We start from the raw sequence: 18,114 nt of genomic DNA on the forward strand, positions 1-18,114 counted from the left end.
AAAAACTCGTCTTAAAACACGTTTCAAAAATGTAAAGACGTTAAATATTTTCGGCAGAACAGCCGTCGCTCGTCGTACCGCCGTCAACCGGTGGTTAGCAGCTTGGTCGGGGGGTGAGGTAGGAGGCACCGCCACTGACAGGCGACAGCAACAGGCAACAGCGCCGCCGCTGGCAAATATTTTCATTGGCAACGATAACGTACGACCGGGAGGCGCAATATTGTTCGAAATCTCTAGTGTCACGCATGCGCCGGGGCTCTTGACGCAAGGCAGTTTTGGTATTTTGGTGGTGGTAGTGGCCAGACTGCCAGAGAGAGTGCGCTCGCTGCACGGCGTCTTCGTAACCAAGCGCTGTTTGACGTTCTTCTGCAGTAATCAGTCGTTGTCGACAAACGTTTTGTGCCTGTTCTCTGTTCGTGTCTGTAGCTATTCGCTCCTCGTCGGCTCTCGTCCACGTTCGCCAACCCGTCAACCGCGCTTATGTTAAGTGTTTCGAAACGCTATCATCGTATGAAAATCGTCGTCGTAGCTAACATAGTAAGTGGAAAACGCTTGTTTATTAGAAATTGGGTGGGTACTACGGAGATGTCATGTCCTCGTCCACGATTTCTAGACTAACAATATAATATTTTTTTTGCGGGGAAGCTGGAGTAATCGGTTTGCTGTGGCATATTTGCCGTGTTGTTTGTACAATATTATATTCATGATTGCTAAACTACACAGCATCATTTGAATTATAATTTTTCATTCAATTTAGTAAGAGCGCCAACACCTCCAGTCTCTTCTTCACTTGGTTACGCTGTTGGCGGGAATCTAGAAGAGGAGTAGAGGTTATGATTTAGAGTGGGTGAATGGCAGTTTCTTGTGAATTTTTGATCGACTAGTAACAATTAAAATCTTATATAACAATAATAATAACTAAAGGCCGGTTTTATATGAGTTTAAAATGTTAAAAAATGCACTAAAAAAAAACAAAACATGCAAAACATGTGAAATAAAATTTCAATTTTTATTAAATTTTATATTTGATTTTAATTTTTGCAGTGATAATTATTTATTAGTTTTATTAAGATTTTCATAAACAAAAAGTAAGATGTCTAATGTAACAAATATGTAATACAATAATATAATTTTTAATCATTGATACATTGTAAAAAATAATTTATTAAAATTAAATATTTGATACATTGGTGACATACTGGTATAAATAGGAAAAAAGTACAAACAATTTAATGTAGTATGTTCATTGTAAAAACAATAACCTAACCTATTTTTAGCATTCAAATATTTTTTGAGATGTAAAATATTTGATATTAATATTATATAAACGTATCTATGATCTGTTTTTTTTTTGCTCAACATCTCTTTGGATCGTTTGGTGTATATTTGTATGGGTTTTTATTAAGATATGCAGAACATGCACTGTAAAATTTTGATATTTAATCAATCAAGTAATAATTTGTGGACACTGCATATATATGATGTTGAAAATAGCAATATGCATTTTTTGCAAAATCCGGTCTTTAATAATAACAAATAATAAATACATATATTGTCATTATACATAAACATAATATACTAAACCTACACAAACCGATGCAAAACCAAATGTAATTTTGTACTTAACACATTTACAACACTAGTTAAACCCTGTAAATGTATTTAAACAATTTACATAAATATTCCCTGCTTTAGTTACTTATATTACCGGCATATGCATATTTTAATTCAGAAAAACGTGTTCTACTTAACGTTAAATTAATGAATTCCCATAAGTGAATGCTATGACATTTTTAAATATTCAAAATTAAAAATTGTTTTATGTTATATCTACCTAGTTGAATTATTTTATTTTAAAAATGTAAGATTTTTAAACAACACACATTTCTTTATATATTAATATATTTTCTACACAGAATGACAATATTATATATTATTAGGAGTAATATTAAAATTTATAATTCCAGATTTGTTCATTGGGCTTATTGATGTGTTTTTTTTTATTGTGCTGCAACCATCAAAGAATCATTGTCCATTGGTATTAAGAAATTTAAGTTCCTTAAATGAAGATTCCATCCAATAAAATATACAAAGAAAATTAACTGCGGTAAGGAATTATTTACCTATATAAATTAATAACCATTCAGGAATAAAATTTAATAATTAATAATTTTAATACCTATTACAAAAAAGTATCATACATATTATTTCTGATGTCAACATTCTTTTTTCTTAACAAAATACTGTACATTCAATTATCCAAACAAAAAACAATGAGTTATTGCTTCCTCTCCTAACATTGCTCAATCATTTTGTGTTAAAATGCCCTATTTTGTTAAAAATTACATTTGAATGAAACAAAAATTTGCCACTGGCCAAAGTCTTTAATGGATACACATCTAATAACACATTTTTGCTAAAATAACAACCAAAGACAAATACAGGACGTTAAAAATAATCCTTTCTTTAAATTAATTTTCATAATAGTAGGTAGTACTGCACATCGGCAAACTGGACTATAATAATATTATGAGTATATGCTAATTTATTATAGCAATGTTTGATTTATAATTATATTTTATGTTTAATTAGGTACCTACTAGTGATCCATAATTTGCTGATATTACATTGAACTGCCGATGTGAAGATCATATTGAAGGAATATTGTTCAACAACTTTTCACAGTACAAAAATAAGTGTCTTCAAACATACTGTTAACTTTTTTGCTCCATCAATACTCAATAGTACCAACTTGTTCATTTTTAAATCCAACTCCATAAATACAGGTAATTTAAGTAATCAATTTACAGTTTTTACTATAAAAAATATCTTAAAAGATTTATTAGAGGACACCAAAACTTTACACAATATAGAAAATAATATTTTCTGTCTCTTAAAGTTTTTATTTGTTTGATATTATTAATTTAAAAAAGTTATATTACTTTTAAAAATCTTATATTTTTACGTTTTCCAAACTTAAATAACTTTTGATATATTCGTCTTATCAATAATATAAAAACTCTTTGACACAGTTAAAATTCTCCTCTATTCATGCTGAAAATTTGTTTTCTAAATTATAACTGTAGCTTTCTTAATTCTTTCCCTCTCAAAACAGTTTTTGCTATGTTTAACATTTGGAAAACTGAGACAACACATGCGGGTGTAGCGTCCTCTTATGCATGAACACTTTTCATCTTTATAGCCATCAGTTTTCTTCATATAAAATGATGCCTTTTTTATAATACCTTAGGTAAGGTACTGTACGTTTTAGAGTTGTAATATACATTCAAATAATCGATAAATTCGAATATTTGAATAGTGTGACCGTAAATAATTTGAATACCTATTCGAATAATTCGATTATCAGTATTCGATTCTACAAAATCAATATTAATCAATATAAATAATAATAATAGTATATTCAATGATATTTATCTATGCTATTTAACGTACAAGTATTTATTAATTATTATTGAACAAATTATCGCTTAAAACTATTACTTATAAATGTATATTTATTTTTCAATTATTTAAATATTATACCTATGTATACCTAGCGGCTAACCTAATCTATTAAAAGGGTAAAAGAAAAGGAATACATGGCTGGCGGGAGCGAAAATTGGTTAAAGAATTGAATAAATGTTTATAACTTATCATGGAAATACGACTAAAAAAAGTTATAGTATTATAGTATTCAAATACTGATATCCGAATATTTTAGTATTCAAATTATTTACAGTAAAACTATTCGAATAATCAAATATTCAAATATTCGAATAATTCCCATCACTAGGTAGTACATTTAACACAAGCGAGTGTGGTGTCCTTTTAAAATAGAACTGAAAAAAAAACCTTGTTGTAAAACCATCACATTTTGCACAGAATCTATAACCTTCTTGTATACTGGTGATGTATTTGTATTGTAACTAATTTCAATGATACTATTATTTTTACTTTTCTATTGATTGGTTATTGAATTTAACATTAAGATAATAATATGATATAAGTGTAATAGTATCTTATGAAAATTACAAAGTCATACCTTGCAGATATTATTTAATTGTTAAGTTGGTAATTAGAGCCTTATATGCATCAAATATATACCTTTAAATATTATTAAATATTCGTCTATGTAAGTGGGGTTTTGTTATTTACTTTAAGCTCGGCATTCTTTAGTAAGGCCTTCAAAATCAGAAATGACTTTATCACTCAATTTTTATGTGTAATCATATTGTCTTAGAATTTTTATGGAGATCAAAGTATTTATTATGTGAATTGTTGTGGTTAAAATTTTAAAATTTGTTTCTTTTAATAAAGCATGTTTATTTTTTTTATAATTAATTAAAAATTAATAATAATAATGTACATGACCGGTTTATGGATATTTAATGTGATAAAAAGAACGAGGGTATGCAGTCTCAAATACATCATTTCCCCAAGAACAATTGGGCATTGATTTCAAGAATCTGGATACAATATACACTTGAACATACTTAATAAACATTAAATTTTAAAATTTAATAATATTTTTATGATTACTTTAAGGCTTTTAAGCCCTGTGTTTACAAAACTGTATAAAAATGTGTGCATGATAACTGGAAGTACTGGTCACATTGATATAATTATGTTTTTTTTTTGTATGTTAACATACATTATTGGATCTTAACAATTAGGGCGGTAGATTTAATGCACTAAAGAACCTTAAAAAATGCAATAAAATATGCACTTAAAATACAATATAAAATGCCAAAAATTATAGTACAAAATTCATTTAAATTTTTTTTTTTAAATTTTAATATTTATATTAATATAAGGTACAGGATATTATACATAAGTACATTACATGCATAAAAAAGTGTTTATTTAATAAAAAAAAAAATAGTAAAATTGTTGATTGAATTTGAATTTTCTATACTTAATGCTATCACTTAAAACATTTCTTAATAATTTTGGATATAAATAACTTACAAATAACTTATGTAGTTATCTAGCAATTGCCTTATTTTATCGACGTGTATACAGCCTGTGTACAGAAATAAATTATTTTCCGTCAATTGACAGAATTTGATTAAAAATACTGGAAAATAAATTATAAAGTTGCATAAATTGATTCGTAGTTACATGATTCAAATGATGTACTTACAAAGCTACATTTCACAATCACCAAAAAAATGCACTTTCCTACAAATTCACAGCCCTAATAATATACTGGTTTGCAAATATATATTTTTCCCAAGTATGTTAATCTAGCTTAATGCAATAGGTATACAAATTTATTAAATTGCAATCCCTCATTATGACAAACAATACTTTTGTTATGAACGATGTATGTACCAACTCATATACAAATTGTCATTCAAATTTGTATCATATATTCTTTAGTGTCTATTTTACATTTTTTTTTACTTCAGAAATAACTGTGATCTTGAAAAAAATTATTCAATTATGCATGTGCATACCAAGTTTGAAAATTAAACGTGTGACTTATTTGGTTTATTGACAAAAACTATAAAAATAAGTTATGCTGGGCTATGAGTATTTCTAGTTATTGTGATCACAATATATATACACGTTTTTTCTTTTTAATTTTAATTCTAAATCAGTGTTAGATAACAAATTTAAAAATCATAATGAAATCTTATTTCTTTAACAATAAAACAATTATTTGTTTATACTTTAGAAAATAATATTGTGTTAATTGTACAGCACTATAGATTTTTACAATCTTGAAAAAATGCATTTTTAAATAATGAGTAAGTAATATATAGTTATAGTATTTATGTAAATTGCTTTAGAATGTATACATTATATATGCTGTATGATGCATGTATAACAGTAATGCATGTTTTATTAGTAAATTATTTAATGCTAGTAGTTTTATTGTTATTATTTTAAGCTAGCTGATTCTGTGCACTTTGTTGCCCATTAAAAATGCCAACTCAATATGAGACTCGCTTGTGATGATGTGAGAAGTAAATGTGATCTATTGCATCAGGTAAGCAATCCAACTGTATTGGATTGCCGATCCCTCTATGGCTCTAAGTGCAGCTCATCGCTCTTGGTAGGCAATATACAAAAATTTGTTTTGGTGTACCTATGCTTCGATTAACCTATGGTGACCAGTTTACAAAAAATACTAATTTCTACTAATTATTTCTCCAACAACCAATAGCCATTACTTCATAATAACCAAAATCCCTGTTTGAGAAGTTCTCCGGGTTGGACATACCAGGCCAATTGTGAATCTAAATCATGCAGGGAATCACTCAAATAATACATAAAAAAAATAAGAAACATACATTTGTTTTTATAAATTCATCCACTTCACCTGGTTTTATATTTATCCATATCTTTAAGCTAGCATACTAATATTCAAACAATTGAGAAACAAAGCAAGTTATAATTAATTAAACATTATAAAAAATATAATTTTCACAAGAACCAAATAAAAACTAATTCTATTTATTTATAATCTTTTTTACATTACTCAGATTACAGAGAATAATATTTTCAAACTGATATGGCATTAAATTAAAATATTTAGACCCTAAATAGTCGACAAATGAATAACTAAAATAATTATTATACTCTGTTCACGACTAGAATGCAACTCGTCCGCGTATTTCCTACCATGCGGCTAGAGCTTCTAGCGCTGGAATTGTGGTGGGAATGTACAAGAATTCTCCTCTACTTTTGGTCGCCGCCCAGTTGAGTTCTAATTGTGAACAGATTAAAGTATATTTCACAAACTTTTGGTGTGCTCTATTTTATTTTTTACCTTTGAAAGATGTACTATTAAAATTATGTATAACATACTTAATTGTACTGAATATTCAAAACCATTAATCCTATAATAAAAAATAGATTCATTTGGATATTTCAGTGATACAAACCGTTTCTCATCCATTGGTGGAAATAAGGTTAAATTTTTATTATTGTTAAAATAATCCAAAGAAAAGTGACCTGCAGGATCTACACCCTCACACCATTCTCCAACACACTTCTATAATACATAGGCACATTGCTAATAAAAATATGAATGTACTATAACAAATGGCATATAACAATAATTAGTATTGATTATTTTGTTCTTATTACTATTTTAATTTTAAAATTAAAATACTTAACGTTCTAACTGAACAGTTACAAAAACGACCAATTTCCATAATCTGTAATCTACATTTTTGCTTATTCTCGTTATTTATTTTATGTATTATCTAACCATTTTTCATCTCAATATAGAACCATATTATTTTATATCTGTGATCATAACTATGGACCTTATTTAAATTATTAATGATGTTTAGTGTCATTTTTCGTCTTATTATTTTACAATTTTTAAATGATAGCATAATATAGATTGATAATAATTATAACAAATAAAAATAAAAATTTTTATACAGTTAAATTTTTTTTTCTCTGATTGAAAACATTAAAATTGGAGTTTTAGGTGGTTTGGTATTATATTTTTGTGACCTAAATTATAATTTATAAGAACTAACAATAATAATCAACATAGTAATCGTTATAAGTACGGCTAGGAACTTAATGCTCTAAAAAACCTTTGAAAATGCATACATTAATGCTTTAAAAATGAACACCATAATTATATACAAAAATGATTATACATTTTATTTTCTCATTAAAGACAAAAAAAAAAAAATTATAAAATTAATTTAACATATTGTACCTATTTATTTATTTTCTTAATCTTATTTATTTTTTGACTTATCGATTAGGTTAACTCTCTTGGTGTTCCTACTGGTTGCAATTGTTGCAAATTAGTAATATATTTTTTAGCACTAACTTTAACTTCCAACAGTTCACAAAATAGTACTGGTAGATTACTTAGATAAAAAACACACCATTTCTGAATTCTGAGGCATATGATTGTGGGCGATACGACTATAATATTACTAATAAAATTAAGTTGATAAAAAATGCATTAAGGCTCAAAATCTTCTATAATAAACCATATTTTACATAGTTTATTTTATTTTCATACCTAATTGTATTTGAAAATATCCATTACTTATTTATTATTTTGTCAATAAGGAGCACCTAGATATAGTACATTTTTTAAATAAATATTTACAAAATATTATTGTAAATTAATAAATAGCATTAAATGTATTAAAATATTATAAACAATAAGTTCCAAAAATCTAAACTTTTAATCAATAAATTCTATTAAAACTATTTTACGAATTAGTTTCTTATCAATAATGGTTCATTCTAATTGAGCCATTCCCCTAGATCATATACAAAGGATAGAGCCATGGCCCATTGATTACACATAATGTCAGTGATATATATGTAATCAGCAACTAGTCATCAGTTTTGTGGTCTCTATTGCTCATGCGCTAGAAACTAGTTTCATATTTATTTTTATGTATTAAGTTTGTATTTATTTTGTTTATATATTCATACTTATCATATTGTTGTGAAAAATATACGACTAGTCGCTTGCTCGTGCGCAATAAAGGTTACAAAACTGGCTTCTTGTAGCTAATATGTACATCAAAATATTGAGCTGTGGCTCCAATCATTGTATATGAGGCCATTCCATAATAATCATTGATTTTCAATAACAGTTCCTTTTCAATCCATTATTATAGTTTTAATCCAAATGATTAAATAATAAATAGCCACCTAAATTGCTTATATTATAGCTTTTGTCAAGACTACCGAATTTTTTGTTTTCAAAATTTTAATATTGACTTGGGTTAATAGTTTTACTTGGTGTGAGTTTGGTAATTAAATTGGTTTTGTTAAAAATAAAATGTTTTTAAGCTATAATCTTATTTGCTTTATTTTTATTTGTATTATTATTATCTATCTTGAACTTACTAAATAAATTATTTGCTTTTATTGTTTCAGCAAAAAATTCTCAAGTGTTAAAACGACAAACATTGATGATCCAACTGTTCCATTAAAAATAGGCATAAATTATTATGTTTAAAATGCGTAAAAAGAAGAACCTTGAGAAAAAGAAGCAGTGGTCATGGGCTGATAACACTCATCCTGATGACATTAACGATGTTCATGTTAATCAAGCGTTTTTCATGTCACGTCCCAAATGTAAACCTCTATCTAACCATCAACGCTGTAAAAACAATCCATTCTGTCTGTCTGGGCTAGGTGAACAACGTTGGCTTCACAACAAAGTCATCCCAATTGACGTTCCAGAATTAGAGCGACGACCAACAAATACTTTCTGCGGTTTGAAAAACTTAGGAGCAACTTGCTATATTAATAGTCTCCTCCAACTATGGTTCCATAATTTAAATATTAGAAATGCAATTTTAAATTGGAATCCTGTGGAGGATGAAATTGAGAAGAATAATCATACTTTATATATTGATGATGCATATGAACCAGTGACTGGTGTTGGTCAACTACAATTAGTATTTGCGTTGATGCAATTTGGAAAAGAACAAACTGTAAATCCAGAAAGGTTTATTAAATCTTTAAAAATCGATACAAATATTGAACAAGATGCAGAAGAATTTTCTAATTTGTTATTAACGACGCTGGAAAGCAAATTTGAAAAACAAACAAACAAATGCGTAAAAAATATGGTAAAAAATAATTTTTTAGGTGAATATCGGAGTGTAATTACATGTATGACATGTAAATTCATATCTGAAAGTTGTTCAACATTTAGGGATCTGAGTTTAAACATAGAGAGTCAACAAACTTTAAATGACTGTTTGGAAGATTACTTAAAAGAAGAAATTCTCGCCGGTGATGATCAATATTATTGCAGCCGTTGTAAAGGAAAACAAAATGCTGTGCGTCAAATGTGTTTGACTGCACTACCTTCAGTGTTAAATTTTCAACTAATGCGTTTTGTCTATGATAGACAATCGATGGAGAAAAAAAAACTAAGCTCATTTATAAGATTTCCACTAACATTAGACATGGGACAATATTTAAATTTACCTGATAAACTCAATGTGTCCTCAAGAGAAAATTATAAATACAATTTATACGCAGTCCTTATACATAAAGGTTCTAGTGCAAATTGTGGTCACTATGTGGCTCAGATCAAGGATAACACCACAAAGCAATGGTACCAATTCAATGATGATAAAGTGGACAAGCTCATTGTTAAAGGTTTAAATTTGTGTACAGAGGAGGATTCTAAAAAATTAAAACAAATTAAAAATATCAAAAGTTTCGACAATGAAATTCAATCAGATAATGCATATATGTTGGTATATATGAAAAATACAAAGCCTAATCTGAATACTAATTCGATCACCTGCAAGTTGTCGCCTAGATTGACTCGATTGGTAAATTTAAGTAACAACGATTTTGAAAACAAAATATCAGAGAGCAAACAAGGGAAAGTTTTTGTGGAACAAATGTTGCATTTAATCAATGAAATAAAACAAAATGAAATAAAAGAAAACAAAGGAGATATTATCTCGTTACAGTGGCTAAAATATTGGTTGAAATTGAACCCTAATGAGACTGCCGAGAAAATAAACAACGATCCAATATTATGTAAACATAACTTAGTGGATCCAGATAAGGTACATGAAGCCAAATACATTGGATCAGACTTAGCAGATAAACTGTATGCTATATATCAAGGTGGTCCACGATTGAAGTTAATGTCATCATTTTGTCAAGCATGCGTTAGGAACAAATGCGCTCTAATGTATACAAGAACTTTAGCTGCTAAACATAATGCATCTATTACCGAAATCTTAAAAAATTGGTACCCTAATAATAATTTAGACAGTGAAATTGAAGAAACAAGTTACTGGGTAGGAAATGAAACAATTAAATTGTGGCAATCAAAATACTTTGAGTCATTTCAAACATTTCTGAAAAAAAGTGACGTACTTCCTAATACAACATTGCCAATTGACCACGAAATGTTGTCCTCGGTATGTGAGCCATTCAGCATATGTGAAGAAATAGATATCAGTGGAGATACGAAAGAGGAAAATGTTAATGTGGTTGTGGATGCAGAAAATATGATTAAATCTGATTATGATATTTGTAGCGAGTGGGAAGATGATTTGTTACAAAGTAAAAGCCTTGAGACTATATATAAGAATGATGGTTACGGTTGTTTTGAAATCATGAATAATACTGAACGTGTGCCGTGGTTATTTAACGGTGACATTATATGCATACACGGGAATATGACTATTGTGAAGAACACTAGGACATTAGTGCCGGAAAAAGTAAAAAATATATTTCAAACTTACTTTCCAAAAGCATCGTTTTTTGTTAAAGCCACTACACCTTGCCACATGTGTAAGTGTTTGCATATCCGAGTTATGATGTGCAGGCTTACACGTTTAAGTCTGGCCAAGATAGAGGATTTATTTTTAAATGATTTACTGTGGAATAAAAACAGAAATGTTTTTTCAAAAGAATGTTCCCCATACGCATGTATTTCTATGGAATTTTTGGAATCTTTCCGAAAGTTTGTTGGATATCCATTAAAAGAACCAATACCGAAGTTGATCAGGAATGAAGCACTGCTTTGCAAAGATCACAAAAAATTGCTTTACCATCCAATGTCGAGTTTGGATCCAAAACATCATGACTATAATAAATTGGTGCTTGTAACAAAAAAAGAATGGAAAAAGCTTTTACTGTGCTATGATGCTGATTATGGAGTATTTGTGTACTTTAATGATCACCACTTGTTTGTAACATCAAAACCAGAAATATGTGAAACATGTCGTCAGAAGAAACAGCATGAAGATAATATGAATTATTTGAAATACAATGATGCAAAAATATACATTCAAGTGGACAAGATCGAAGATAAGAATTCGATATCTGACAACTGTTCAAAAAAATTCAAACAAGGCACTGCTGTGTCTGTGAATGGCACTAGTGACTCAGATACAGCCTCCACTTCAATGAATACTAACAATTACACATCTCAGCACGGAGTCAGAAGGAGTGAACGAAAACAAATGCCAAAGGTTGAATATGTTGTGGTCTCATCTGACAGTACGTTGCTTCATCTCAAATCAAAGATCATGGAAGTATTTCATGTTAAGCCCAACAATCAATATTTAAAAACTCCGGATGGAATAGAGTTGCTGAACAATGAAGCAACTATGGAAGACCTTAAAATCCTTCCTGATTCGGTGATACTAGCCCAATTTGATGAACACTCCATATTGAAAAAGCCAGAAGTCGCTGTTGTAGAGGAGACCGGATTCAAAGGTACTGAGCTCTTGAGTTAAAATGTCTTAATTAATAATTAAATTAGTTTTTACTTATTTTACTATTTTTATTTATTTGATTTGATTTTTATATGGACCATTTTTATACTTAAGTTTATAAGATTATAAATTGCAGTTTTTTATTTACTACCTGGTAGTATATTGAATTGTATAATTTGTATAAAAAATGTTATTTGTGTATTATTTAATACATTGTCCTTTATACATTAGGTTTATAAAAAATATGTATTCAGTAGTCACTCAATAATTCAAACCTCGATAATTCGAAAAACTTTATAAATTGACCTAAACGCCAAGTCCCCTCGATAATTCAAAATTTTTTTTCTACAAACCTCTATAATTCTAATTTCTTTAGACGCGACAATAACAGATTTCTTTAATAATATGTAAAATATAATAATATGTATAATAAATAAATACCAATTAATAATTTTAAAATATAAATTATTTATGAGTAAATGTCCAAATAAACGTAATACATGTGTACAATTTTTCCCCTTTCTTTAATTCGAATTAATTTTTTTTCCCCTCGATTATTAGAACACTGGGTAAATCGAATTTTTGACTCGGTCCCCTGATTTTTGAATTATCGAGTGACTACTGTTTATACATTTATTTCTTAACAAAATAATTAAGTTAATAATAATAATAGTTAATTTACTATGATGTGCATGTCTATTTTTGATTATTTATGATATATAATAATAATTTTTTTTTTATCATCAAAACTATTTTTTAAATATAAGATTATGTATTCTGAATGAAATAATGTATGTAATAATATATGCAAATATTTTTCAAAATTAAAATTCTCTTGAATATATTATGATGTTTGTAAGCTTAATACAATATGTTATTGAAAACTATCAAATAAAGTATAATAAGTATTCTGCTCAAATAAATACTTTTAATCACCGTTTATGACATTATATTTATCACTTAATATCACTAAATTGAAATTGAGTTTTGTGGAAATTAATGTGTTTAAAGTTGAAACTATGTTCTACATAGCGTTATGATAAAGTTTAAATTCAAACAGTGGCGCCAAACACATGTATTTATAATAGTGGGTATACTCCCTTACATTGGTGGGTTATCGTAATCCTAAGTATAAAAATATATTGTATAGTTAATATACAAAATACAAATATAAGAAAAGAAAGATGACTTCCTTGTGTGTGGCAGCATGCAGTGTGCACCGTAGGATTTTGTTAGAAATAAGCCAATAACTATTATTTAATAGTTTTAAAATAAATATAATATCATCTATCTACCTAAATTATACTATCATAGAAAGGATGTTGTATAAGTACTTATCGTTTGAAAATGATATTAACATTGAAACCAAGGCAATATTTTTTCTTTATACAGAACTAAAAAAAATATTATGCTATAACCATTAACCAAACAATATAAATATATTAACTATTTACATAGTTATAAGAATATTTAAAAAATGTAATAGTTCTAATAAGTACTGAACAGTATGATATAGTACTTAAATAACTAAATCAGTGTCGGTAAATATCGTTTTAAGATGATAGTTTTAATTTTGAGGAGGCTTGTTCTAGAAATGAACTAAATTGTGTGTGTCTTGGTGACATACACTGTAGTTTGTCCCTATATTATATCAATTTTTATAAATTATTTCTACCCTAATTAAAAATTATTGTACCTATTTATATATTAGTATGTAATGTGTTAAAATATATAAACTAATATTGAAATGTAAAAATATTGCGGTAAATATTATAGCTTGTGAAATGTCTTTCAGGTTATGAATTGGGGGGGGGGAGGGGTACCGCCATGACCTAGTTCTAATATCCTGGGGACTAGGTGGGTACCTATAAGTTATTGTCCATTGCCATTGCCATTTGCCACAACTAGAAAAATGTAGTTTGACGGCATTGAATTCAAAATATTCACAATTTACATAGATAGTTCCACTCATTTTAAATATTTTATTTCAAACAATAAGTTCCTAATTGTCCTAATTTTTAAAATTAATGTTTAAAAATGAAAATTCATATGTGTTGAACAGAATTTAGATGTGAAGTTAAATTTTAGCTCTGCTTTATTGTTAAAAATAATTCCCCTAATCCCCTTTATATAATTATGTAATAATTTTAGACAATTACTTGAGCACGAGCATTTATATCAAAAATCATATAAATGCATTATTTAAATAATAATTCCGAGCCAACCATTATTTTCGGAATAAAAAATATTTAAGTAGGTATATAAATTATATTAAAATATTATGTTTTACACAAGACAATAACTTTTTTTTGTCCGATAAGTATACTTTATTTCTTGTACTCCATTACTAGATTCCAATAGACAAAAGTAGCACTGTTACTTCAATATTTTGCTTTTTATAGAAATACATATTACTTTATCAGTAGTAGTTGTAGTTTACTTATATTATTATTTAATGAATTCAAGATTATTATTAGATTTTGAATATTATATATTATCAAGATTCGAGACAACTCTGATAACTTCAAGAAAAATTGAGTGTTATCCTAATTTATTATTAACGGATTGGAATAATATATAACCTTCTAATTTGTATCGAAAATACGCTTATCTACAGTGTAATACCCAAACAGCGGACACTCTTGTTAGCCGAAATTTTTTCCGCTATTCGGGTGTACCCGTTAGGTTTGTCAATAAGGCTCTACATGAATATTAATTTTTTGCTAATCGAATTAACTCACCTATTTATCTCATAAAATAAATCAAATTAAATATTAATTCTTCCCGAAATTTTCTTGAAAACCACTTTCTAATTTTTAAATAATTTTTTTCACTTCAATATTATTATCATTTTAAAATATAAAACTGAAATTTCTGGAAGGTTTGAGAGTTGAGTTTTAAAAAAAACGGAAGAGTTTTTTTTATGTAAACTTCAATGACGAGTTCGAATACAGTGGAACTTCCATACCTTCGTTGTTAAATACACGTAAATTGATCTCCAAATAACGAATCTGATGTTTCTATATAACGAAATAATTATTCGATAAAAACTAGTTTTTGTAAATGTTATTTCTATCAAATTTTAAATATAGTTCTAAAATTGTGTACAATGAATCCGATAAAGATAAAACACCGAAGGTAGGCAAACTGATTAATTTTATTGCAGTATTTTAAAACTTAATGATATGGAAACTTTTTACGGAAAAAGTACAATTTACAAAAATAATTAGGAAACAAAACTCACTAATTATTTCTTTTGAATTATAAAATTAAAAACTAAATTAAACTGTAATATTATATTTGATGTTTTTTTTTACATAACATATACAACATAGAAGTATATACATACATACAATACAATTTTTAAAAAAAGTTGAAAAAAATATGTAATTCTATTTAACGAATTTCTCCATATTACGATTTTTTTTGCTGCTTATTCGTCTTCATTATGTGGAAGTTTCACCGTATTATGTTTTCAAACGTTTTATCCGATGACTAATAGGATAGTTGGTACAGTTGGCATAAATAGGTCTATATTATGCATGAATACTCTGGATTGAATCCCCTTAACGAAACTAAACGATATACGATAACACAAAACGATTAACGACAAAAATATTAATGTCTTGACTGCCAATAATGGTTCGTCAGTTTCTGTTAGGTACTTAGTGATTATCCTGTTTTGTAGACGCGATCAATTTGTATTAAAGCGAAAGAAGTTGTTGTCTCTCTAAAACATTGAAATTCTTGTCGAAATCACGGAAAGGTCTCGCATTAAGTTTCCGCTTTCGCGTAAGTATTTGCAGAAAAGTTTCAAGTCGGAAAAACTCGGATCGCGGATGTCATGTCAAGACGACAAAGTGCGAATTAACCAAAATTAATTTGATTTAACTCGGAGCATATACATCTTACACGTGTATTATACCCTTTGTGAAATTCAAACATTTATCCCCTCTGAATAACAGACAAAATGATGGCGACCGAATGTGTCCGCTATTATTCCGAGGTTTCACTGTGTACCTACAATGTGTGTGGGGTGAAAAACCAAAACGTACTATTGTCGATATTCATAAAATCTAGTTAGACATCGATTTTTATAGTATGGAGAAAAAACGTAGATAAATCAATGCGCATCGTCCGAATAAGTCATAAGTACCTACTGTTTCAAAGTCAAATAAAAAAATTACTAAATGCAAAATAAGAGTTTAGTCTTTGAAGTATCTGTTACATAGCCAGACTATATGAAACGAATTATGTGCTTGGAATGCATTATGAGAACCCAAAAAATAATGTACTTTATTGCATTTAAATCCGAATTCTGCTGGCTACTATACCATAGGGTTACGTTGTTGTATATATGTACCTACCTAGTTTTATATTATTCTACCCGGTTACACCTTACATAAGTTATTTTACTAACTGTCTACGATAGACGTCATTATATTATTATCTTTACAAACAACTTTTGAACATGAAATTACAAACTAATTTTTCAATTTTTTATTGCTAAAATTTTAGGCTTACAATTGTTTGGAAGAGGAAAGTTTTCAACATTTCACAGTAAATCGCACTCGATTCAATTTTGTATTTCAATAACTTTGAAGGTATAATATGTGGCGACATGCAAAAGCATCCATTTCCCAATATGGCCCAAAAAAAAATGTTTTCGGCGGTTACATATCAAAGTCAGTGTTGATGAAACGTCTTCGTTGTCATAAACTGGACATTAACGGGTTTTTTAAAAAAACTGATGAATTAAATGACCCGTTATTGAATAATGAAATCACAAATAACGACGACAACAATGACAGTTCTGATTTTAATTCTGAATGTTCTGATACACTTACGACTGAGACTGATTTGTAAATTCAAAATAATTATATTTAAATTGTACGTTTTAAGTACCTACTCATGACATTGTAATATATTTAATCAATAAAAATGCAAAAATTTTATGAATTTTTAATGTGTTATAATTTCAAGAAAAATATGATATACCCAAATTTACATTGACACCATGCGTTTTAAAACGTTGATTTACACACAGGGATGTTTCAAAAATATTGTAAAAATCGAAGAAAAAGTATAAAATGCAAAGTGTATTTTGCACTCTTCGGTCCATTTACCCACGGTTACTATATTTCACACTGTTACGGCACGGTTTGGATCTCCACAGCACTTAACGGCATGAAAAAAATACATTGTTAGGTTATATTATGGGATAAATCGCTTCAAAACAAAAAGAAAAAAATAATTAGTTATCAACTATTTAACTCCGTAAAGAAAAAACATACAATTTCAAATTACTTAAACCGTGAAACCAATGATTTGTACACACATGTACCATCGTTTTCAAAACGTCGATTAACCTTGGTTTTAAAAAACCTATTTCTAGCTTTACACCAAAACTTACTACCATATGTTGGAGAATAGCCACTGTTCGCCAGGCATAGGGTAGTTCATATTTGAAATTCAGTTAAACTATTCGGAATACTTTTATAGAATTTAAATTAAATTTTTTATTTTAATATTTTATTATAATTTCGTAAGCTTATAAATCATAAGTTGTCGCTAATGCTGGGAATGCAATATCCTAAAGAAATGCTCTTATAAAATATTAAACTAATACACCTATGAAATGCTACCAAACAAATTTTGGACTAATACATATTTTTTAATTAAATTAAAAATTAAATAACAAGTTTTGCAGGCTTGCAAAATTTATATTTTTTACGTGGACTTTTAATATGAAAAAATAATTTATTCTTATTTAATTTTCCGTTGCCACTCGTGATCACGAATTTTACATCTTACGAATTCGTTCAATAAAATTACGATTAACGATATTCGATTCGGTAAAATCCTTGTTAGCCCATTACAAAGTTACTTGTTTAAGCAAAAATTCGTA

The 18,114-nt window shown here is 28.0% G+C and overlaps 1 protein-coding gene across 2 annotated transcripts; it reads left to right on the plus strand.

Moving 5' to 3' along the window:
* The first annotated feature begins 360 nt into the window (after positions 1-360).
* On the plus strand, positions 361-17,113 carry LOC111034495 (ubiquitin carboxyl-terminal hydrolase 48-like). 2 transcript variants are annotated; one of them, XR_002604545.1, is made up of 4 exons: positions 361-537; positions 1,968-2,107; positions 2,593-2,786; positions 16,725-17,113. XR_002604545.1 is itself a non-coding variant. In XM_022315759.1 (4 exons), exon 4 carries the CDS (start codon positions 8,955-8,957, stop codon positions 12,225-12,227), a length of 3,273 nt encoding a protein of 1,090 aa, XP_022171451.1. In that variant the 5' UTR covers positions 393-537; positions 1,968-2,107; positions 2,593-2,786; positions 8,881-8,954; the 3' UTR covers positions 12,228-12,298. The 2 variants fall into 2 exon arrangements, 1 of the variants encoding a protein (XP_022171451.1); XM_022315759.1 differs by lacking the exon at positions 16,725-17,113 and adding an exon at positions 8,881-12,298 and having other exon boundaries at positions 393-537.
* The last annotated feature ends 1,001 nt before the right edge of the window (positions 17,114-18,114 follow it).

Source organism: Myzus persicae, unplaced genomic scaffold (genome assembly GCF_001856785.1).
Source record: "Myzus persicae strain clone G006 unplaced genomic scaffold, MPER_G0061.0, whole genome shotgun sequence".
In the NCBI taxonomy this organism is placed as follows: Eukaryota; Metazoa; Arthropoda; class Insecta; order Hemiptera; family Aphididae; genus Myzus; species Myzus persicae.